We start from the raw sequence: 17,355 nt of genomic DNA on the forward strand, positions 1-17,355 counted from the left end.
AAATTCTTGGAAAAATATTTTAGAGTGCATTGTGAATGAGTAGAATGCTATTGTTTGTAAGGTACTGTCAATGTCTGTGGGAAACCATGTAAATGGGGAAAGATTCTCCATAACAAAATGCATTCCAAAGCTCACACAAATAGTTGTACATTCCTATTTATGTACAGGGTGCCTTATATAGTAAAGTTAAGTCAAATTTATTTGTATAGCCATCAATCACAAAACGACTCAAAAGACTGCACAGGCCACAATTACAACATGCCCTGACGTGAAACCAACATGAAGGCAAGGTAAATACTCCAAAAAACAGCAACAAGAAAATAAGAAACCTTAAGAAGGGGTCACACAGTATACTCAGGCTCCAATGGATGTTGCACGGGGACAAACAAAATATAGTCAACATCAACAATAAACATAAGTAATAACAAAGACACAGTTATTATACATAAAAGAATGATATCTAAGAGTCATCCATCCCTCCATTATCTGCACCGCTTATCCTCAGTAGGGTCTGGGGGTGCTGGAGCCCATCCCAGCTATATGCCGAGTCTCAGGGCACACGGAGTCAGACAACTTGCTCATTTACACTTAGGGACAATTTGGGCCAGCCAATTAACCTGACATGCATGTTTTTGAAAATGTGGAAGGAAACCGGAGTGCCAGGAGTAAACTCACACAGGCACGGGAAGAATTTGCAAACTCCACACAGGGAGGCTGCGATAGCTGGACTTGAACCCTGAACCTCTGTACCCAGCCACCGTGCCGCACTCTCAGATTCATACTTGTGAAAATAAAGAAAAATGTTTGGCTATGCTATAGGTCACCATTGAGTATGCATTGATGAAAATGTGCACATTGTAGCCTGGAAAAAAATGATAAAGATACTCATAACGGTCCAAAAATATAGCATTGACATTGATCAACACATTTCCAGTTTTCACAGTTGTCTGATTTCTTCTTATTCGATTGCCAGAGACCAAAACATGCAGTCCCGAAGCATTCCAATGTCCCGGCTCCCACATGTGCATCCCTCAGCGCTGGAAGTGCGATGGAGACAAAGATTGTCAGGATGGAGCTGACGAGAGTGTAAAGGCTGGTTGTGGTGAGTACAGACCATATCTGCTTAAATAAAAACGATTTTTTTTTTTACACTAACCCTATATGTTATTTTTATCTCCCCAGTTTTCAACAACACATGCAGCAATGATGAGTTCATGTGCCAAAATCGCCAGTGCATCCCCAAACACTTTGTGTGCGACCACGACAACGATTGCAGCGATGGCTCAGACGAGTCGCAGGAGTGTGGTAAGCTGACCAGGTTTACCAAACTGAGGGAGTTGTTCTCACCGCTCAGTGATTAACTTTTGTTTTTGTTTTTTGGCTGCAGAATACCCGACCTGCAGGCCAAACGAGTTCCGCTGTGCCAACGGCCGCTGCCTAATTCAGAGCTCCTGGGAGTGCGATGGGGACTTTGACTGCCACGACCACTCGGACGAGGCCCCGAAGAATCCACGCTGCGCGGGCCAAGGTTACACGCTCTTTTGCCGCTAATTTTTAGCTTCGACTTTGTTTTACTTAATGTTTCGTGCACATTAGAGAAGAAATGTAACGACACGGCGTACGCCTGCAACAACGGGAAATGCGTCAACGAGACGCTTCTCTGTGATCACAAAGACGACTGCGGCGACGGCTCCGATGAGCTTAACTGCTTTATCAACGAATGCCTGAACACCAAATTAAGCGGCTGCTCTCAGCTTTGCGAGGATCTGAAGATAGGCTTCAAGGTAAGCCAGCACACATGTATACTATATAATATGTATATACAAACATTCAATTGTATATCTGTTCTGCAGTGTCGGTGCCACCCTGGATTCCGGCTGAAAGACGACGGAAAGACCTGCGTGGACGTGGACGAGTGTACTAGCACGTATCCCTGCACTCAGCGTTGCATCAATACACATGGAAGCTTTCACTGCCTCTGTGTAGAAGGATTCCAGCTCAGCCCGGAAAACCCTACCATCTGCAAATCCACATCTGGTAGGAGACGGACAGATTTCCATTTTTGTTTTTAAAGGAACTTGTAAAAGTCAGTTAAAGATTTTTTTACCAAAAAGCAAAAAAATGGTTCCCTGATGGTCAAAAACATAAAAAAAAATTTGATAACCGCAAATTTAGGCATTGAAAAAGTCTTACATTTTGTCTATAAATCTTACTCTCAAATGTCTTTATTTATCCCTGTCTTATTTGCGTGATAGTGCTAATAACTGTACAATAAGTAAACAAACAAATGAATGGCGAGTTGTGTCATCATTTTATCTTCAATTTTCTCCGTCCAATCTCTGACCGATAAATGCAATGTGTCTGTCAGAATATCCAGATTTTCGTGTTTTAGAAGTGCAGCAGTACGCTGGAACTTTTACGTACAGTCAGTCTCTATTCTCCTGTTGGGTTGGGAAAGTCTAGGTTTAACCTGTTGTGGTTGAGTACTTCAAAGTACAACTAGCTTCAGGCTACACCAGGGAGTGAGCGGGAAGCTCGGTGCAGCCTGTGTTGTAAATACTTCAAGCTCGGCACAATGGACATATCGCCTTGGAATCTGACGTGAAGAGTGCTAAACTTATAGCATGCTTCGCATCTACACGAAGGCAGGCACCCATATCACACTTCTGCTCAGCTAACCCAACGCTAACCTCTACAGTCACCTCGGCTGTCAGCAGCACTAAGCCCTCACAGCCGGGTTACATGCAAGCTGTTTGTGGCTCTACGCCAATTCTCAGTTGGACACTGAAAACAATATCTGACCACCTATCGTGTTCCCTAAATGACGATACAAGCAGGCTCTTGAAAGTCGTGTTTTCTGTCTCAGTGATCGCCACGACGTTCTCATTTGGTTGCAAAAAGGACAAGTTGGCTGAACTTAGCAATTTGGATGAACAGATTGCAGCGAAATAAGCAGAGCTCCAAAAACCATAGGCTCTATTGCGTCTTCAATCAGGCACACTCACAGATGTATAAATACACACATCTGCAATTCTTGCAGTTACTGAGGCACACATTCACTCACTCACTCACACACGCACACACTAACATGTTCCATGCAGTTACTGTGTTTTGTATATATTTGGTGTAGTATTTTGGGATATTGTTTTGTGTAAACGCACACGCCACATTCAATTCTTTTCTGTATGTAACGCATTTGCATAAGCTATGCGCATGCAGACACTTGTTTTATTAAAAAGTGATTGCTACTGGTCTCTGTTTTATACAGTTATTCTTAGTTACTGACAATGTATTTTGCATTTATTCTTAAATGTATACCGAATAGGTCCACGATTGGTCTTAAATGTCATTGGATGTGTTCTTGGAAAGGTCTTAAAAATCTTACATTTGGAAATATCCTGGGGGGAACCCTAGACAATAAATCTGATGTTCACTGATTTAAGAAAAAATAATCTTTGATAAACTATTGAAACACAATTTAAATAATGAAGAAGAATATTTTTTTTTTGCATTACAGCGACAATATGACACAAGTATTTGTATTTGTGCAGGATAACAGCCAAACCCTGCTTCACCGTGTTCTAAACACATAACACAACAAAAACCTATTTAGGTCAGAACACAAACTACCGGTAATTGATCATTTTTATCTAAGTTTCTATTAGATTCCAAATTTTAAGGTCTACTTAGCAACCAATTTTCTTTATGAGGCTATGCTTGCTGTGTTTTAATTTAAATACCCTTTTAAAACTTTGACTTAGTTTTACGGTTTGTTTTGTATAAAACACAATTTTTGACTTTTTTTTTTTTTTAAATCTATTTTTCAATGTTCCAGTTACAGGAATTGCTTAGTACAAAACAAACCAACTTCTGGAGTTATCATAATCTTCAAAACGAAATCACAATTTTAATTTGTTACAAACAAAGTGACCTGGTTGTTCTGGTTGTTGTTTTGACCAAAAACCCAAATCAATTGGGTTTAAATTGCATTCACCAATATTTTTCTTGTCATATTAAATAAAATGACCCCAGTAGTGGATTGGCCACTTTTTACACAGCTGATTTATTAGTGAAGTCTTTAAAAACATATCCAGAATCACCACAAAAGTCAAAGGAAGCTACACTTAATACTCATGTCGTTAATATAATTCATTTTAAACAGATGAGGAACCATTCCTGATCTTTGCCAACCGCTACTACCTTCGCAAACTCAACTTAGACGGCTCCAACTACACTCTTCTCAAGCAGGTTAGCTCTTCTGCTCCACTCGGTTCCAGCTTCTTTTGAAGGTTCCCAACTATCACATCTGCTCTTTGACAGGGATTGAACAACGCAGTGGCTTTAGACTTTGATTACCGCCAAGAGATGATTTATTGGACTGACGTGACCACGCAGGGCAGCATGATCCGACGAATGCACATCAATGGCAGTGATGTTCAGGTAATGGGGCTCATAGTTTGAAATTTTTGTATCCTGTACGTAAAAAATAATAAACAATTTTGTGGATGACAGGTCCTCCATCGCACATCGCTCAGCAACCCTGATGGGCTTGCAGTGGACTGGGTAGGAGGAAACCTGTACTGGTGCGATAAAGGAAGGGACACCATTGAAGTCTCAAAGCTGAACGGGGCATACCGGACTGTTCTGGTCAACCATGGCTTGCGTGAACCAAGAGCTGTGGCTGTGGATGTCCGCTATGGGTAAAATAATTGATTTTTTAAAACAAATGTATTATTATTACTTATTATTGATGTAAAATAATGTTTTGCTTTGGTACTGGTAGTGTGTACTCTAAAACATACAGGTCAAAACCAGACTATATTCAAGAAAAAATTCATCCAACTTTCTGGGTTGTTTTTTACAAAGCAAACCCATTTTTGGGGGGATGGGAATTGACTTATTTCGAAAAACAATTGAATGGTTTGTGTTGTTGTTTCCGACAAACATGGTTTATAGATAAACTAAATTCATTCGGAAAAATTCAACAAACCTCTATGAGCTTGTTATATACAAAAAGAAGCAGTTTTTTGGGGGTTAGAAAATTGACTTATCTATTAAAATGTTGTGAAAGATTTGCTTTGGTGCATGTAGTGTGCACTCCAAAAACATAAGGGTAAAAAAAAATAAAAAAATAATAAAATAAATCAACCAACTTTTAAATTTTGGGGAGAGTTAATTTAATTATTTTCAAAAAAATTTGATTTTTCTTTTTTGCTTCTTTGCAGGCCCCAAGTCTTTTAAAAAGATTCGAGTAAATAAACTAAATTCAGACAGAATTTAGGTATTTAATTCACCGTCTTGGTTACTTTTTACGAAATGAACCAGTTTTTTGGGTTATGTGAAAAGATATCTTGTTTTTAGGTTTAGTTTTTGGTTCATTGATTACAGATTTTTACAATGATATTTTGGGTTACAAACAAAAAAAGCCCAATTAAGTTAGTACCTTAATATTCCATTATTTGTTTGTAAAAAACTGGGGAAAAAAATCTTCCTTGCTTTCTAAAATATGACCCATTTTTTTAATAAACCAAAACATTTGTTAGAATTTGAGATATAGTTATTTATTTTGTTATGATCAAAATGAGCATCCTTTTTGTTTTTGCTCTTTTGTTGTACTTTATACCCCAATCTTTTAGGTCGCTATAAATAAACAATTTATTTTTCTGAGTGAGGCAGTTTTAAGCAGGTGCCTTAACAAGCGACCCCATTTTTAGGTCTGTTTCAAGCAAAATGATGAATTTGTAGTTAAAGGTGATAGATACTATAAGACACAATTTGTGATTATATACAAACAACACATTTTATGGCGTGTCTCAAAACTATGTGAAACAATTTTTGGGGGGATCTTGACAAACAATCCAATATTTTTAATGTTTAAAAGGTTTTATTTTATGCAAAATGACCCAATTTTGTTGGTTGTCACAGACGACAACAGGATTGGTGGTTTAAAACAAAATGTCTCAAATTATACAATAATTTTAACTAGGTTGTTATAAAGTTTTTTTAAAAACCGATGGTTTTTGAATTCAAGTTCAAACTATTTAGCACATTATGAAATCCTGCACAACAATCTGGTTCAAATAAACCCAAGTTATAGATTTATCCACTCTCGACCCAAGTCAAGTCATTTTAATTCTTATAGGCCTCAATTATAAGTTTCAAAGGGCTGCACAAATCACCATTACAACATCCCCTGATCTGAAACCTACACAAGGGCAAGGAAAAACTCGAGACAAACTCATGAGGAAAATGATTCTAGAATGGTCCACTTTTGTTGACATTTTTTTTCTCATGCATTACCTCTGATGCATTTTTCGGCAGGTACTTGTACTGGTCAGACTGGGGTGACACACCACATATTGGAAGGATTGGAATGGACGGCACTAACAGGACTGTCATCATTGAGGACAAGATCACTTGGCCTAACGGTCTTACTCTGGATTTTGTGAATGACCGCATCTACTGGGCCGACGCGCGGGAGGATTACATCGCCTTCGCCAGCTTGGACGGAACCAACAGACACACAGGTGAAGCACATACACAGCGACATATGTATGTTTTGCAGGACAACGATTCTAATTTGTCTTTTTCCATCTATAGTTCTGACCCAGGATATCCCACACATCTTTGCTATGACTCTGTTTGAGGAGTACATCTATTGGACAGACTGGGAGACCAAGTCCATCAACAGAGCTCATAAGACCCAAGGAATCAACAAAACTTTGCTGATAAGCACCTTACACAGGCCAATGGACGTCCATATTTACCACCCGTACCGCCAGCCTGAAGGTAAAATCGAGCTGTCTTTTAGTTTTTAATATGTGGTACGTCTCTGAAAAATAGTTCGGCTTTTCCGCAGTCGCTGATCACCCTTGCCAGACTGACAACGGCGGCTGCAGCAACCTGTGTCTCCTCTCACCGGGAGGTGGTTACAAATGTGCCTGTCCCACTAACTTTTATCTGGCTGCAGATGGCAAACATTGCTTGTCCAATTGCACTGCCAGTCAGGTGAGCCTTTTCTACATGATTTTATATAAGGTTTCGTTGAGAAAACTTGTCATTGGAATGAATGTGCTCAATTAAGCAAGTGTTGGGTACGTTTTGGGATTGAACGAGTACACTTGCTCAATTCTCAATACCTGTGAATCTAGACAGGTAGGTACAGTTTTCTGTATCATATTGATGGTGGAAATAAATAATATTTGGATTAAAAAATATCAATAAATGGACACACAAACTGAAAGAAAGGGAAAAATAACAGACCATGTTCGTTAGATGTTTTTTTCGAGGGCTGGCTAGTAGAAGGCAAAGCTTCTAAAATCCTTTCCCAAACTATTCGCCTTAATAAAAATTCAATTTAGATCCATCTATGATCTCCATCGCTTACCCTCACTAGGTTCGTGTTGGTGCCCAAGGCTCATCCCAGCTGTGTTTGGGCAGTGGACACCCCGGCCTGGTTGCTATCCAGTTGCAGGGCACACAGAGACATACAACCATTCACATGCTCATACATACGGAAGAACACTTTCTATTTGCCAATTGCCCTGCCATGCATGTCTTCGGAATGTCTGAGAAAACCGGAGCGAAAACCCACGCAGGCACAGGGAGAACATTCAAACTCCACACTCCGGATGGTAGCTGGATTTGGCTGACTTGCTAACCGCTGAGTCGCTGTGCCGCCAACATTTTTCGTTTCACGTTTTCCCAACTTTTTGCGGTTGAATGCAACAGGAATCGATCCTGGGTTGCGGCGGGAAGAGCGCCGAATTCTAAGCACAGGACCACCAGTGGTATTTTGATTTAGATGTATTTACTTGATTTATGTTTACTTTAATTAGAATTTGAAATGTTAAAGTATAATTCAAAAATAAATAATATTAAATAAAATCTGACAAATAATACCATCAGAAGGCGATGAACAAGAAACAATGGAATAGCAAATAAAGCCAAAATATTAGCAAATGTAATAAAGGTAAACAGAACATTTGGGTTTTGCTTTGTGTCCACACTAAAAAGTCTAATAACCAGTGGTGGGCCACCACGCTCAAGCAAAACATACTAGGAGGAGTGAGACTTCACTTTTGCGACAGAACTCCATTAAATGAATTATATTTGGCTCCAAAGAGAACAAGTCATGCTTGGAACGACCCATGACTGCTGAGGTTGTTACACTATTGTGCATACAATAAACACTGTGTTCAATTATGCCAAAAAGAGTTTCCAACTCTTCTTCCAGACATTCAGTCACTGCTAAGAAAGACTAACTTCAGAACTGAACATGCCATGTTTGATTTAAATTAGTGTTAGGAAGTACAGTTCAAACGCATTTCCCCAAAGTGCCTATCCTATTTATTGCCAATTACATTTAGCGTCATTAAATATATATATTTAAATAATACTCCCAAAAAATGATTACTTTTATATATATCTTATATAACCATCCGGGTCATTTTATTCTGAACAATCCAAGCAACTTTGTTGTTTCTTATAAAGCAACCTAGAAAAATTCGACTAACTGATTCAAGTATTGGGTTGGTCCCATTTTTGACCAAAAGGTTTGAAGACTAAAAACCAATGATGTCTGCTGTCAACATACTTACCAACACTACTGCTTTTTGCATTACACTATCTATTTTCTCCCATTAAGAAAGCTACTGATTCAATTTAAAAAAAAAATCCTGCTTTTTTAATTTCTAACAACAAAATTCTTTGCCTGAGACTCCTATTTTTGTTGAAGGCTGCTTTATTTTGAGATTTTCAGTTTTGGTAAAAGTTTACAAAGAACTACATGTTTTTTTTTAATATTCTGGAGAGTGATTGTTTTGTGTGTAAAAATAGAAAGTACAATTGAATCTACCGCTTTTAATGTCAAAAGGTTGACATGTATGCGTCAATGGCAGTGAATGAGTTAAAACAATGCGATTTTTCCTCAGTTTGTCTGCAAAAACGACAAGTGCATTCCATTCTGGTGGAAGTGTGACACCGAAGATGACTGCGGGGACCGCTCGGATGAGCCGACCGATTGCCGTAAGTGAAGAAATGGCTTTTACCCTTCATACATTATTCTTGGCTCTTTTACCATCATTTTGTTTGTCACTGCAGCTGAGTTCAAGTGCCGACCGGGCCAGTTCCAATGCGGCACTGGAATCTGTACAAATCCCGCCTACATCTGTGACGGAGATAACGATTGCCAGGACAATTCAGACGAAGCCAATTGCGGTATGTTTATTAACACGTTAAAAGTTTTCAAATTTTCTAAAAACTAATTTGTGCCTTGCCCACCAGATATTCACGTTTGCCTGCCCAGTCAGTTTAAGTGCACCCACCCAAGCCGCTGCATCCCGGGCATTTTCCGGTGCAACGGACAGGACAACTGCGGGGAGGGAGAGGATGAGAAAGATTGTCGTAAGTTTTACCAATGAAATACGCAAGAATTATTTTTCGGTTGTATATTGTACGCTACGTGTTTGTATTTTTCCGAGTAGCGGAGGTGACGTGCGCTCCTAACCAGTTCCAGTGTGCCGTCACCAAGCGCTGTATCCCGCGAGTGTGGGTGTGCGACCGAGACAATGACTGCGTGGATGGTTCTGACGAGCCTGCCAACTGCAGTAAGACCCATCAAACTTATCCAAGCTTTAGTTTGTTTGAAAAGAGTAGGAGTGAAACCTCTATTGTTTGAGTTTGCCTAAAGAAAGTATTTATTTACACAATGTAGTGCTACCAACTACCACAAAGCTTTATTTGTTTACTACTCCAGTTTAAAGCAAATTACGAAATATGCAGATTCTATGAAAAATATGAAAATGGACAAATTCCACAGCTCTACCTAAAATAAGAAAAATTATACTCAAAGATAGTCAAGTCATGTTTATTTGTGACACCTTTAATCACAAGGAGTCTCAAGGGGCTGCACAGACCACAGATTATTCCAAACTACAGACTATTATTAGACCATTCCCTTGTCTAAAACCTACATGAGGGCAAGGAAAAACTCAAAAACCTCAACATGAGGAAAATGAAGAAACCTTGAGAAGGGGCCGCACATTAGGTAATCAGCCTTACAGGATGACCAGGCTGCAATGGATGTTGCAATAAAAAATAATATACAGATATTGTCAACATGGAATATAGGTGTGTTTTAAGCCTAGATTTAAACAATTTCACTGAGGTTGCAGATCGAATCTCAGAGGTCAGAGCATTCCACAGCACCGGGGCCCGAATGGAGAACGCTTTCGAACCTGCGGTTCTCCTGGGATCACTAGTAGACCAGCATTTTCAAAGCGAAAACTCCTGACTGGAACATAGGTGGAATCAAATCTAAACGATATGAGGAAGCAAGCAAATTAGCAGGATTTTCTGCTAATGGGTTTTGATTTAGGTTTTTTTTTTGTTGCAGTGATGACCAAATTTAATACATTTTTATACGTTTCAAGGGACGCTTTACCTTGGTTTGGCATACAATGACACCGTCACAGAACTGATTCAGTTCTTTCACGAGGGTCTGGTAAAATAATGTTTGTATTTTCAGTAGTGTTAAGATGTCCTGTAATAATATAAGCTAATAAGAAACTTAACTAATTAATAATTGCGGACTCTCACTAAATAGGGCATATATGTTACTAAAACCTGCGATAAGATTATAGTTGAGTAGACACTTGAAATAAGAAAAAACAGTAAATCAATTTTGAACTTGCAAGGACACAGAAGAGGACTGTACAAAAAACACTCAAGATGCAGAAAGTCCAGTTTACTCTAATGGTCCTTCCCGGAGCCTTATATTTATTCAAACTCCTAGTTTACAAATAGCTGATCCGCTCTCAAGGGTGTGTTATTCAAAGAATGGCAACATTATTGGCCAATAGTGACAATGCTGTAAAAAGTGCATAGTAGTACAAAATGAAGATCAGCAGCGATCAAAAAAATTCCAAAAAATGAGAAACCCTGGTATCCTATGCTATCTCATTTGCAGTTCCCAGGAGTAAAAACAAAACCACATTCATTATGCTAAGCAAACAATATAAATGTATCAATCTGACTGCTAACACTTGCTAAAAATGACACGCTCTTGCACTTTTTCGTCTTTTTTTCACTCTATTTACTGCACTGCAGCTCAAATGACATGCGGCGTTGACGAGTTCCGCTGTAAGGACTCAGGCCGCTGCATCCCAGCACGCTGGAAATGCGACGGTGAGGATGACTGCGGCGATGCTTCTGACGAACCCAAAGAGGAGTGTGGTCAGTAGATGCATTTAAGCATTTTTAACCCTTTTTTCCGATAAAGTCCAACATCAATGGAAATGTGTCGAAACTCAGATGAGCGGACGTGCGAGCCGTATCAGTTCCGCTGCAAGAACAACCGCTGCGTGCCCGGGCGTTGGCAATGCGACTACGACAATGATTGCGGGGACAACTCTGATGAAGATAAGTGCGGTAGGTTCACACATTTTTGCATCCCTCTGTACTAAGCCAGTCATATTTTACTAGACTTTTTCTAATCTTTGATCAGAAAGTATTAACCTCCTTGCTAAGTTTAGTAGACACTGTAAATAAGGAGAGTAGACATCAATAGATCTTCAACTTGCAAGAAAAACAGAAGAGAACCTAAACGTCAGATGAAACCTGTTCTAACGGCCCTCCCCTTATCCCTTTTTTCTTAAATCGCCTAGATTACCAAAACAAAAGGGTGTGGTTATCAAAGACAGTTACATGATTGGCCGATAGGAACAATGATGTAAACAGTGCATAGTAGTCAAAACGACAAACAACTGTGAGGTATTATAGTCACAATAACACACTGACATCCTATGCCCTTTTCCGTTGAAGGTGTCCCATATATAAAAATTTCGTCCTTCAGTTAAAAATAGTAACCTGAAAAAGAATGACAGCTATAGATGTCTATTTCAGATAATGAGTAAATAAGATAAAAAATAAAATATTTAGATATTGGACCTCGACCCATTAGGATTTCGATTGTTGTACATACTTTCTCTTACACTTCTTTTCATACTGTATTTTGTTTTACGTTTTTATCGAATACAATTGAAAACTATTTCATTCGATTATTACATGTAATTTAAATCTATTTTGTTTTATTTTATTAATTTTTATTTCTTTCGCAGTTTGTTTTGGTGGCCCCATTGACTTGTGCCAAAACCTCCACCAACCCCCACCCCGAACCCACCAGCCTATCACAGTCGCGCACAGGCAGTCACGCTAACACAGCATACGCATACAACCTGTCCTCATACTCGCTTTTGTTTTTGGCTGCAGAACACAACGCACAATACTTTAATATCAATTACAATAAAGACAATTCGTTTCAAAATCCACAAAGCAGTGAACTAGCCAAAACCGAAGCACAATGTACTGAGGGATTACTGTATACCAAATAGGCTATGAGTCAAAATTGGGTTGCAAATATCTCCCAATTCGTTGTTTGGACACTTCTATCGTAAAAAAATTGAGGTTTTCTGTGAGCGTTTTTCCTATGTGATTTTCTAGTAATGTGTCGCATTTCACCACTGTCTGTTTTTGCTCTCTATTTGCTCTTGCGCGAGATTTCACTACAGTGGTACTCATGTTCGTCACCTCATACCATCTCATGTCTATTTTGTATTTCACACTGGCCTGTTGCTGTGAGCCAGAGGTAGGTGTTTTCATCGTTTCAGCTTCAGCGATTGAGTCTGTGTCCCTTCTGCCCCCTTTTTATGGACGACCGTTCCTGCCAAATGTAGAAATAAATGGATAGATAAATACATACCTTCAAATTATACACCATAGAAAATAATAAATATATGACATGGATTTAATATATTCAATTATTTATGCATGATGTAATTCATTTTGCCATGTATTTATTTCTTCATCTATATTGAATTGTGTTTCATGTTATTTTATTGTATATTTTGTCGTGTATTTTGACATGCAGTTTGTCATGTATCCCGTCATTTTTTCTGCTGTGTATATCGTCATTTGGTTGTCACAACAAAATGTTATTCAAATGAAGAGGCGGCCCAGTTTCCTGAGCTTTTCACCTATTGGTTGATCAATGATGAACAAGTGGGCTACTACACTGATCAACCAATAGGTGAAAAGCTTAGCCGCTTTGACTCGCCCCCTCATTTGAATAAGATTTTGTTCCGACAAAATCAGTGACCAAATACATTACAAAATTCACGAAAAGCGATGCGAAGAAATACATGAAAAAATACACAACAAAATAAAATGTGAAATAAATAAATGACAAAATACACAACACGACTCACGACAAAATACACTGGATACAAAACAAAATACATGTCAAAATAAATATCGAAATAAATAAATGACAGTGTAAATGACAAATTGCATGACAAGATACACAACAAAATAGATGAAAAAATAAATACTGGGTAGATGGATCAAGCCCTGCATTTCAGCACCATGGGGATGCACTCTCACCACCCAGCCGCTGTTCATATATATATATATATATATATATATATATATATACTGTATACACTACATGATTTAATTAGGTGTTAATTTATTTGTATGACATACATTCATACATTTCTAGTTATTTATTTATTAATGTATTTCTACATATGGCAGGATTAGCCCTCCTTACCTTTCTGCCCCTACAGCCAAAATCTCTCCCCTTCTACTATAGTATAAGACGCATACTTCTTGTCCCATCCCCACCTTTGCTCCCCATGAGTCTTTCCTGAAGAAACTTCAGGACCTGTTTGTTTTGTCGTTCTCCCTGACGCTCAACAGAGAGCAACCTTTATTATATTTTGCAGTGCTTTTTCTTTTTTTCTGCTCTTCCTTCTGCTTCCCCTTTGTTCCTCATTCCAAATCTAAAGGGCAAACTCTCTTCCCCCAGTTCCTCGACAGTGTTCAGAGAGCGAATTTGCATGCACCAATGGCCGCTGCATCGCCGGGCGCTGGAAATGTGACGGCGACCACGACTGCGCCGATGGCTCCGATGAGGTATGGCACGTCCATTATGTCTTTTGAACGTGCATACAAAGGATAATATGTTCTTTTGGGTCCAGAATGGCTGTGATGTCAAGTGTGATAGCGATCAGTTTCAGTGCAAAAATGGTCACTGCATCCCCATCCGCTGGCGCTGTGATGCTGACCCCGACTGCATGGACGGCAGTGATGAAGAAAAATGTGACACTGGTGGTGAGGAGAATTTAAAAAAATATTTTCGAAATCTTCTCTCATTCAATGGAGGAACATCTGATACTAAATGTTTTATTATATATATATTATTAATAATATACGTATATGCTTTGTTGTATTTTTTTAAATAATATAATTTGAAAGTTATTTATGTGATTTAAACTCATTGTATTTTATATTCTTTTATTAATTTTATTTTAATATATTTTATTTTGGAGTTTAAATCATTTTAATATATGAATTATATGTTATTATTTTATGTAATTTCAACGTAATATATTTAGTTTACTTATCTATCAACATGTCTGAAGTTTTTCCCAATATTTTTAATAACATTTTAAATAATTAAAATTCAGTTTTTCATATTTAATAATTATTATGTAATTTGAAATGATTCTAATTTGTGTATTATATTTTAAAATGCCATTTGAATGTTTTTTTTTAACTTTTATTTATTATTCAATGTAATTTATTATCTTTATTTTGTTTTATTTTATATAATAATAATAATAATAATTTCCTTGTATTGTCATTCTGTGTAACAATGTACACAGAACGAAATGTCGAATTGCACCTGACCCGTTGTAGCGAGCCGATGCAGCCGCAGCCAACAGAGGGCGCCGCCGACCACTTTTTAAGTCTTAGGAATGACTCGGCCGGGGCGCGAACCACCGACCTCCCAGTCTCAAAGCGGGCGCCTTACCATATTATTATGTATAATCAAAATATATTCTATTTTGTTTGACTTTATTCAATAGCTTTTTATTCTTCAACATTAATTTGTTTTATTACTATTTCACATGTAATTTAAATTGATGTTTTTTATTTTGTATTTATTAAATGCAATTTAAATACATTATTTTATTTTTTATGTAATTAATTTCATTTTATTTTTATTTAGAAATATTTTAATGTATTATATTTACTTTGATTGTTTTTATTTTGTTTTACTTTTTTATTAAATATACTAAAAATGTATTTATTTTGACTTTATTCCATGTTTTGTTTTATCATTTTATTGTATTTCAATCTAGTTATTTTATCCAATTAAATTGAAAGGTATTATATTTTGTCATACTAAATATTTGCCTGGAAATCACCTCAGCCTTATTCCTTTTCCAGCTGGGAGACACTGCCCCCTGGACGAATTCCAATGCAACAACACGCTTTGCAAACCGCTGGGCTGGAAGTGCGACGGCGAGGACGACTGCGGCGACAATTCCGACGAGAAACCGGAAGAATGTGGTGAGAAGCACACATTGCTAGTTTCCTTGCCGGCTTCCCGAAAACCCAAACGTGTGCTAAGGGCTGCTCCGTCTCTTTCTCTTTCTTTCCAAGTGAAATTCCAATGCCCGCCCATGAGGCAGTTCCGTTGCCACAACGACCGCGTTTGCCTGCCGATATCGAAACGCTGCGACGGAATCGACAACTGCGGCGACAACAGTGATGAGATCAATTGTCGTGAGTTGTTTCTTCTCATTTCATCGACTTAGGGGAAGCCGATCGTTATCAACAAATACACGAAAGTTTCATGAAAATCAAAATGGGCTTGTTTAAATGACTGAATTTTTGTTTTTCGGGAGGGCATTTCCTCACCCAAGGAACATTCGACAAACCACTACCATGGGACTTCAGGACCGATATAATTAAAGCAAATCAGACAAATAAGCCTTAGACCAGTGTTTCACAATCTTTGTCCGTCACAAACCAACTTCCCTCACCTCTAAAACTAACACGCGACAATTTATTATAAAAACATTATTAGATAGATAGATAGATAGATAGATACATACATTATTCATCCCCATAGGGAAATTCACACTTCCAGCAGTCTCCCTTGTTGTTTATTAACAGATTAGCATTAACAACCTTCCTTGTCTTAGCGTTAGGTTCGGGAGAAAATGTTTGTTTTTCTCTTTACCCCGTCCCTCTCCACCTGTCTCTTCGTCTATGTTAAATGCTGCTTCGCGTTGACTTCAGGCTCAGTCCTTCAAATCAAGTTAATTGGTCGTGTTTGTGGTGGTTCGGGCTTTCATACCCACAGGTCGGGGTCTTGCTGGATTTTTTTAGGCCCGATCTTACCTTATTTGTTGGTGATAGGAATGAATGGAGAGGTTTTGTAAAAATATTGTGGGATGTTTGGACCCGTTCTAAGGGATGGGCAGGGCACATGTATGATGCGGCAGGGGTAAACCAGGGAAAGCTTTCGGGCCCTGCTGTTGAAGAGAGGAGTGTGTTGTGTCACCTTGACCCGAGTGACATGGACGCTTTTTTGTGTCCCGTTTCATCTGGAGGGACAAAAGCATGACCAACTTGGGTGCTGATGCGCTTAACTTGTTTAGGTGTTTGGGCATTTGGGTTGGCCATGAACAATTTTTTGTGCTTTTTGCTACTTTTTCTTTTTTTCTTGTTTTTGTATACGTGTTTGTCTTGCTGTCGGGTCACCACTCTTGAGGGATATGACCAAGGTAGTAGATAGACAGATAGATATTACCTCCACCACATGGACAGCATTCAATGGGGGGGGAAAGAGAGGTTTATTTAATTCATGTCTGTACAACACTCTGTTGTCAGCATCCATGAGTACTTCCTTAAACATGAGCACATTGACGTCATACGTCTTTTTCTGCGCCTCATCGGTGTTCACACAGGAGATAAGGTCGCATACAATTCGCATTTAGTTTAAAATGTGAACAATCTCACAAACTCATCGTATTTCACTAGAAACCCGGAATTTACCTCTGCATTGTGAACCGAGCGTCAGACGCAGGGTTGAAATTGTGTTCCAAAAATTGCGGCTTAAAGTTCGGAAATGACGGTGAATTAACACTTTCTGTTAACACTTGTTCTGCTCCAGAGCTTTCCCCATCCACACCGATCTGCCACAAAGACGAATTCCTGTGCTCCAACGGCCGCTGCATCAGCTCCGTCCTGCGCTGCAACTTCTTCAACGACTGCGAGGACTACGGCTCTGACGAGATCAACTGCAATAAGAAAGATACGGCTTTGAACGACTGCCGGAGCAACAGGACTGTTTGCGGAGATGGCGACGAAGCTCACTGCGTGGTGAACGGGACCAGCTCCTTCTGCTCGTGCAAGCCGGGTTTCCAGTCCTACGGGCGCAACAGATGTCAAGGTACATTCTTCGTAAGCCGTGCTTTCTCGTGATGCTACGTGAACATT

General features: G+C 38.8%; 1 protein-coding gene across 1 annotated transcript in view; it reads left to right on the forward strand.

Moving 5' to 3' along the window:
* LOC148364518 (low-density lipoprotein receptor-related protein 1-like) overlaps positions 1–17,355 on the forward strand; it is a 231,213-nt gene that overhangs the window by 189,330 nt on the left and 24,528 nt on the right. The window contains exons 52-73 of the mRNA XM_088338658.1: positions 974–1,102; positions 1,183–1,305; positions 1,388–1,528; positions 1,597–1,784; positions 1,854–2,037; positions 4,163–4,248; positions 4,321–4,440; positions 4,513–4,700; positions 6,322–6,527; positions 6,601–6,789; positions 6,860–7,008; positions 8,934–9,027; positions 9,103–9,219; positions 9,286–9,405; positions 9,486–9,608; positions 11,110–11,235; positions 11,314–11,430; positions 13,868–13,974; positions 14,040–14,172; positions 15,295–15,417; positions 15,511–15,633; positions 17,030–17,308. Of these exons, the coding sequence (XP_088194784.1) occupies positions 974–1,102; positions 1,183–1,305; positions 1,388–1,528; positions 1,597–1,784; positions 1,854–2,037; positions 4,163–4,248; positions 4,321–4,440; positions 4,513–4,700; positions 6,322–6,527; positions 6,601–6,789; positions 6,860–7,008; positions 8,934–9,027; positions 9,103–9,219; positions 9,286–9,405; positions 9,486–9,608; positions 11,110–11,235; positions 11,314–11,430; positions 13,868–13,974; positions 14,040–14,172; positions 15,295–15,417; positions 15,511–15,633; positions 17,030–17,308 (3,165 nt within the window). The remainder of the gene's footprint in view (positions 1–973; positions 1,103–1,182; positions 1,306–1,387; positions 1,529–1,596; positions 1,785–1,853; positions 2,038–4,162; positions 4,249–4,320; positions 4,441–4,512; positions 4,701–6,321; positions 6,528–6,600; positions 6,790–6,859; positions 7,009–8,933; positions 9,028–9,102; positions 9,220–9,285; positions 9,406–9,485; positions 9,609–11,109; positions 11,236–11,313; positions 11,431–13,867; positions 13,975–14,039; positions 14,173–15,294; positions 15,418–15,510; positions 15,634–17,029; positions 17,309–17,355) is intronic.

This window comes from Urocampus carinirostris, chromosome 6, assembly GCF_059441175.1.
Source record: "Urocampus carinirostris isolate Australia breed hairy pipefish chromosome 6, RoL_Ucar_1.0, whole genome shotgun sequence".
Classification (NCBI taxonomy): domain Eukaryota; kingdom Metazoa; phylum Chordata; class Actinopteri; order Syngnathiformes; family Syngnathidae; genus Urocampus; species Urocampus carinirostris.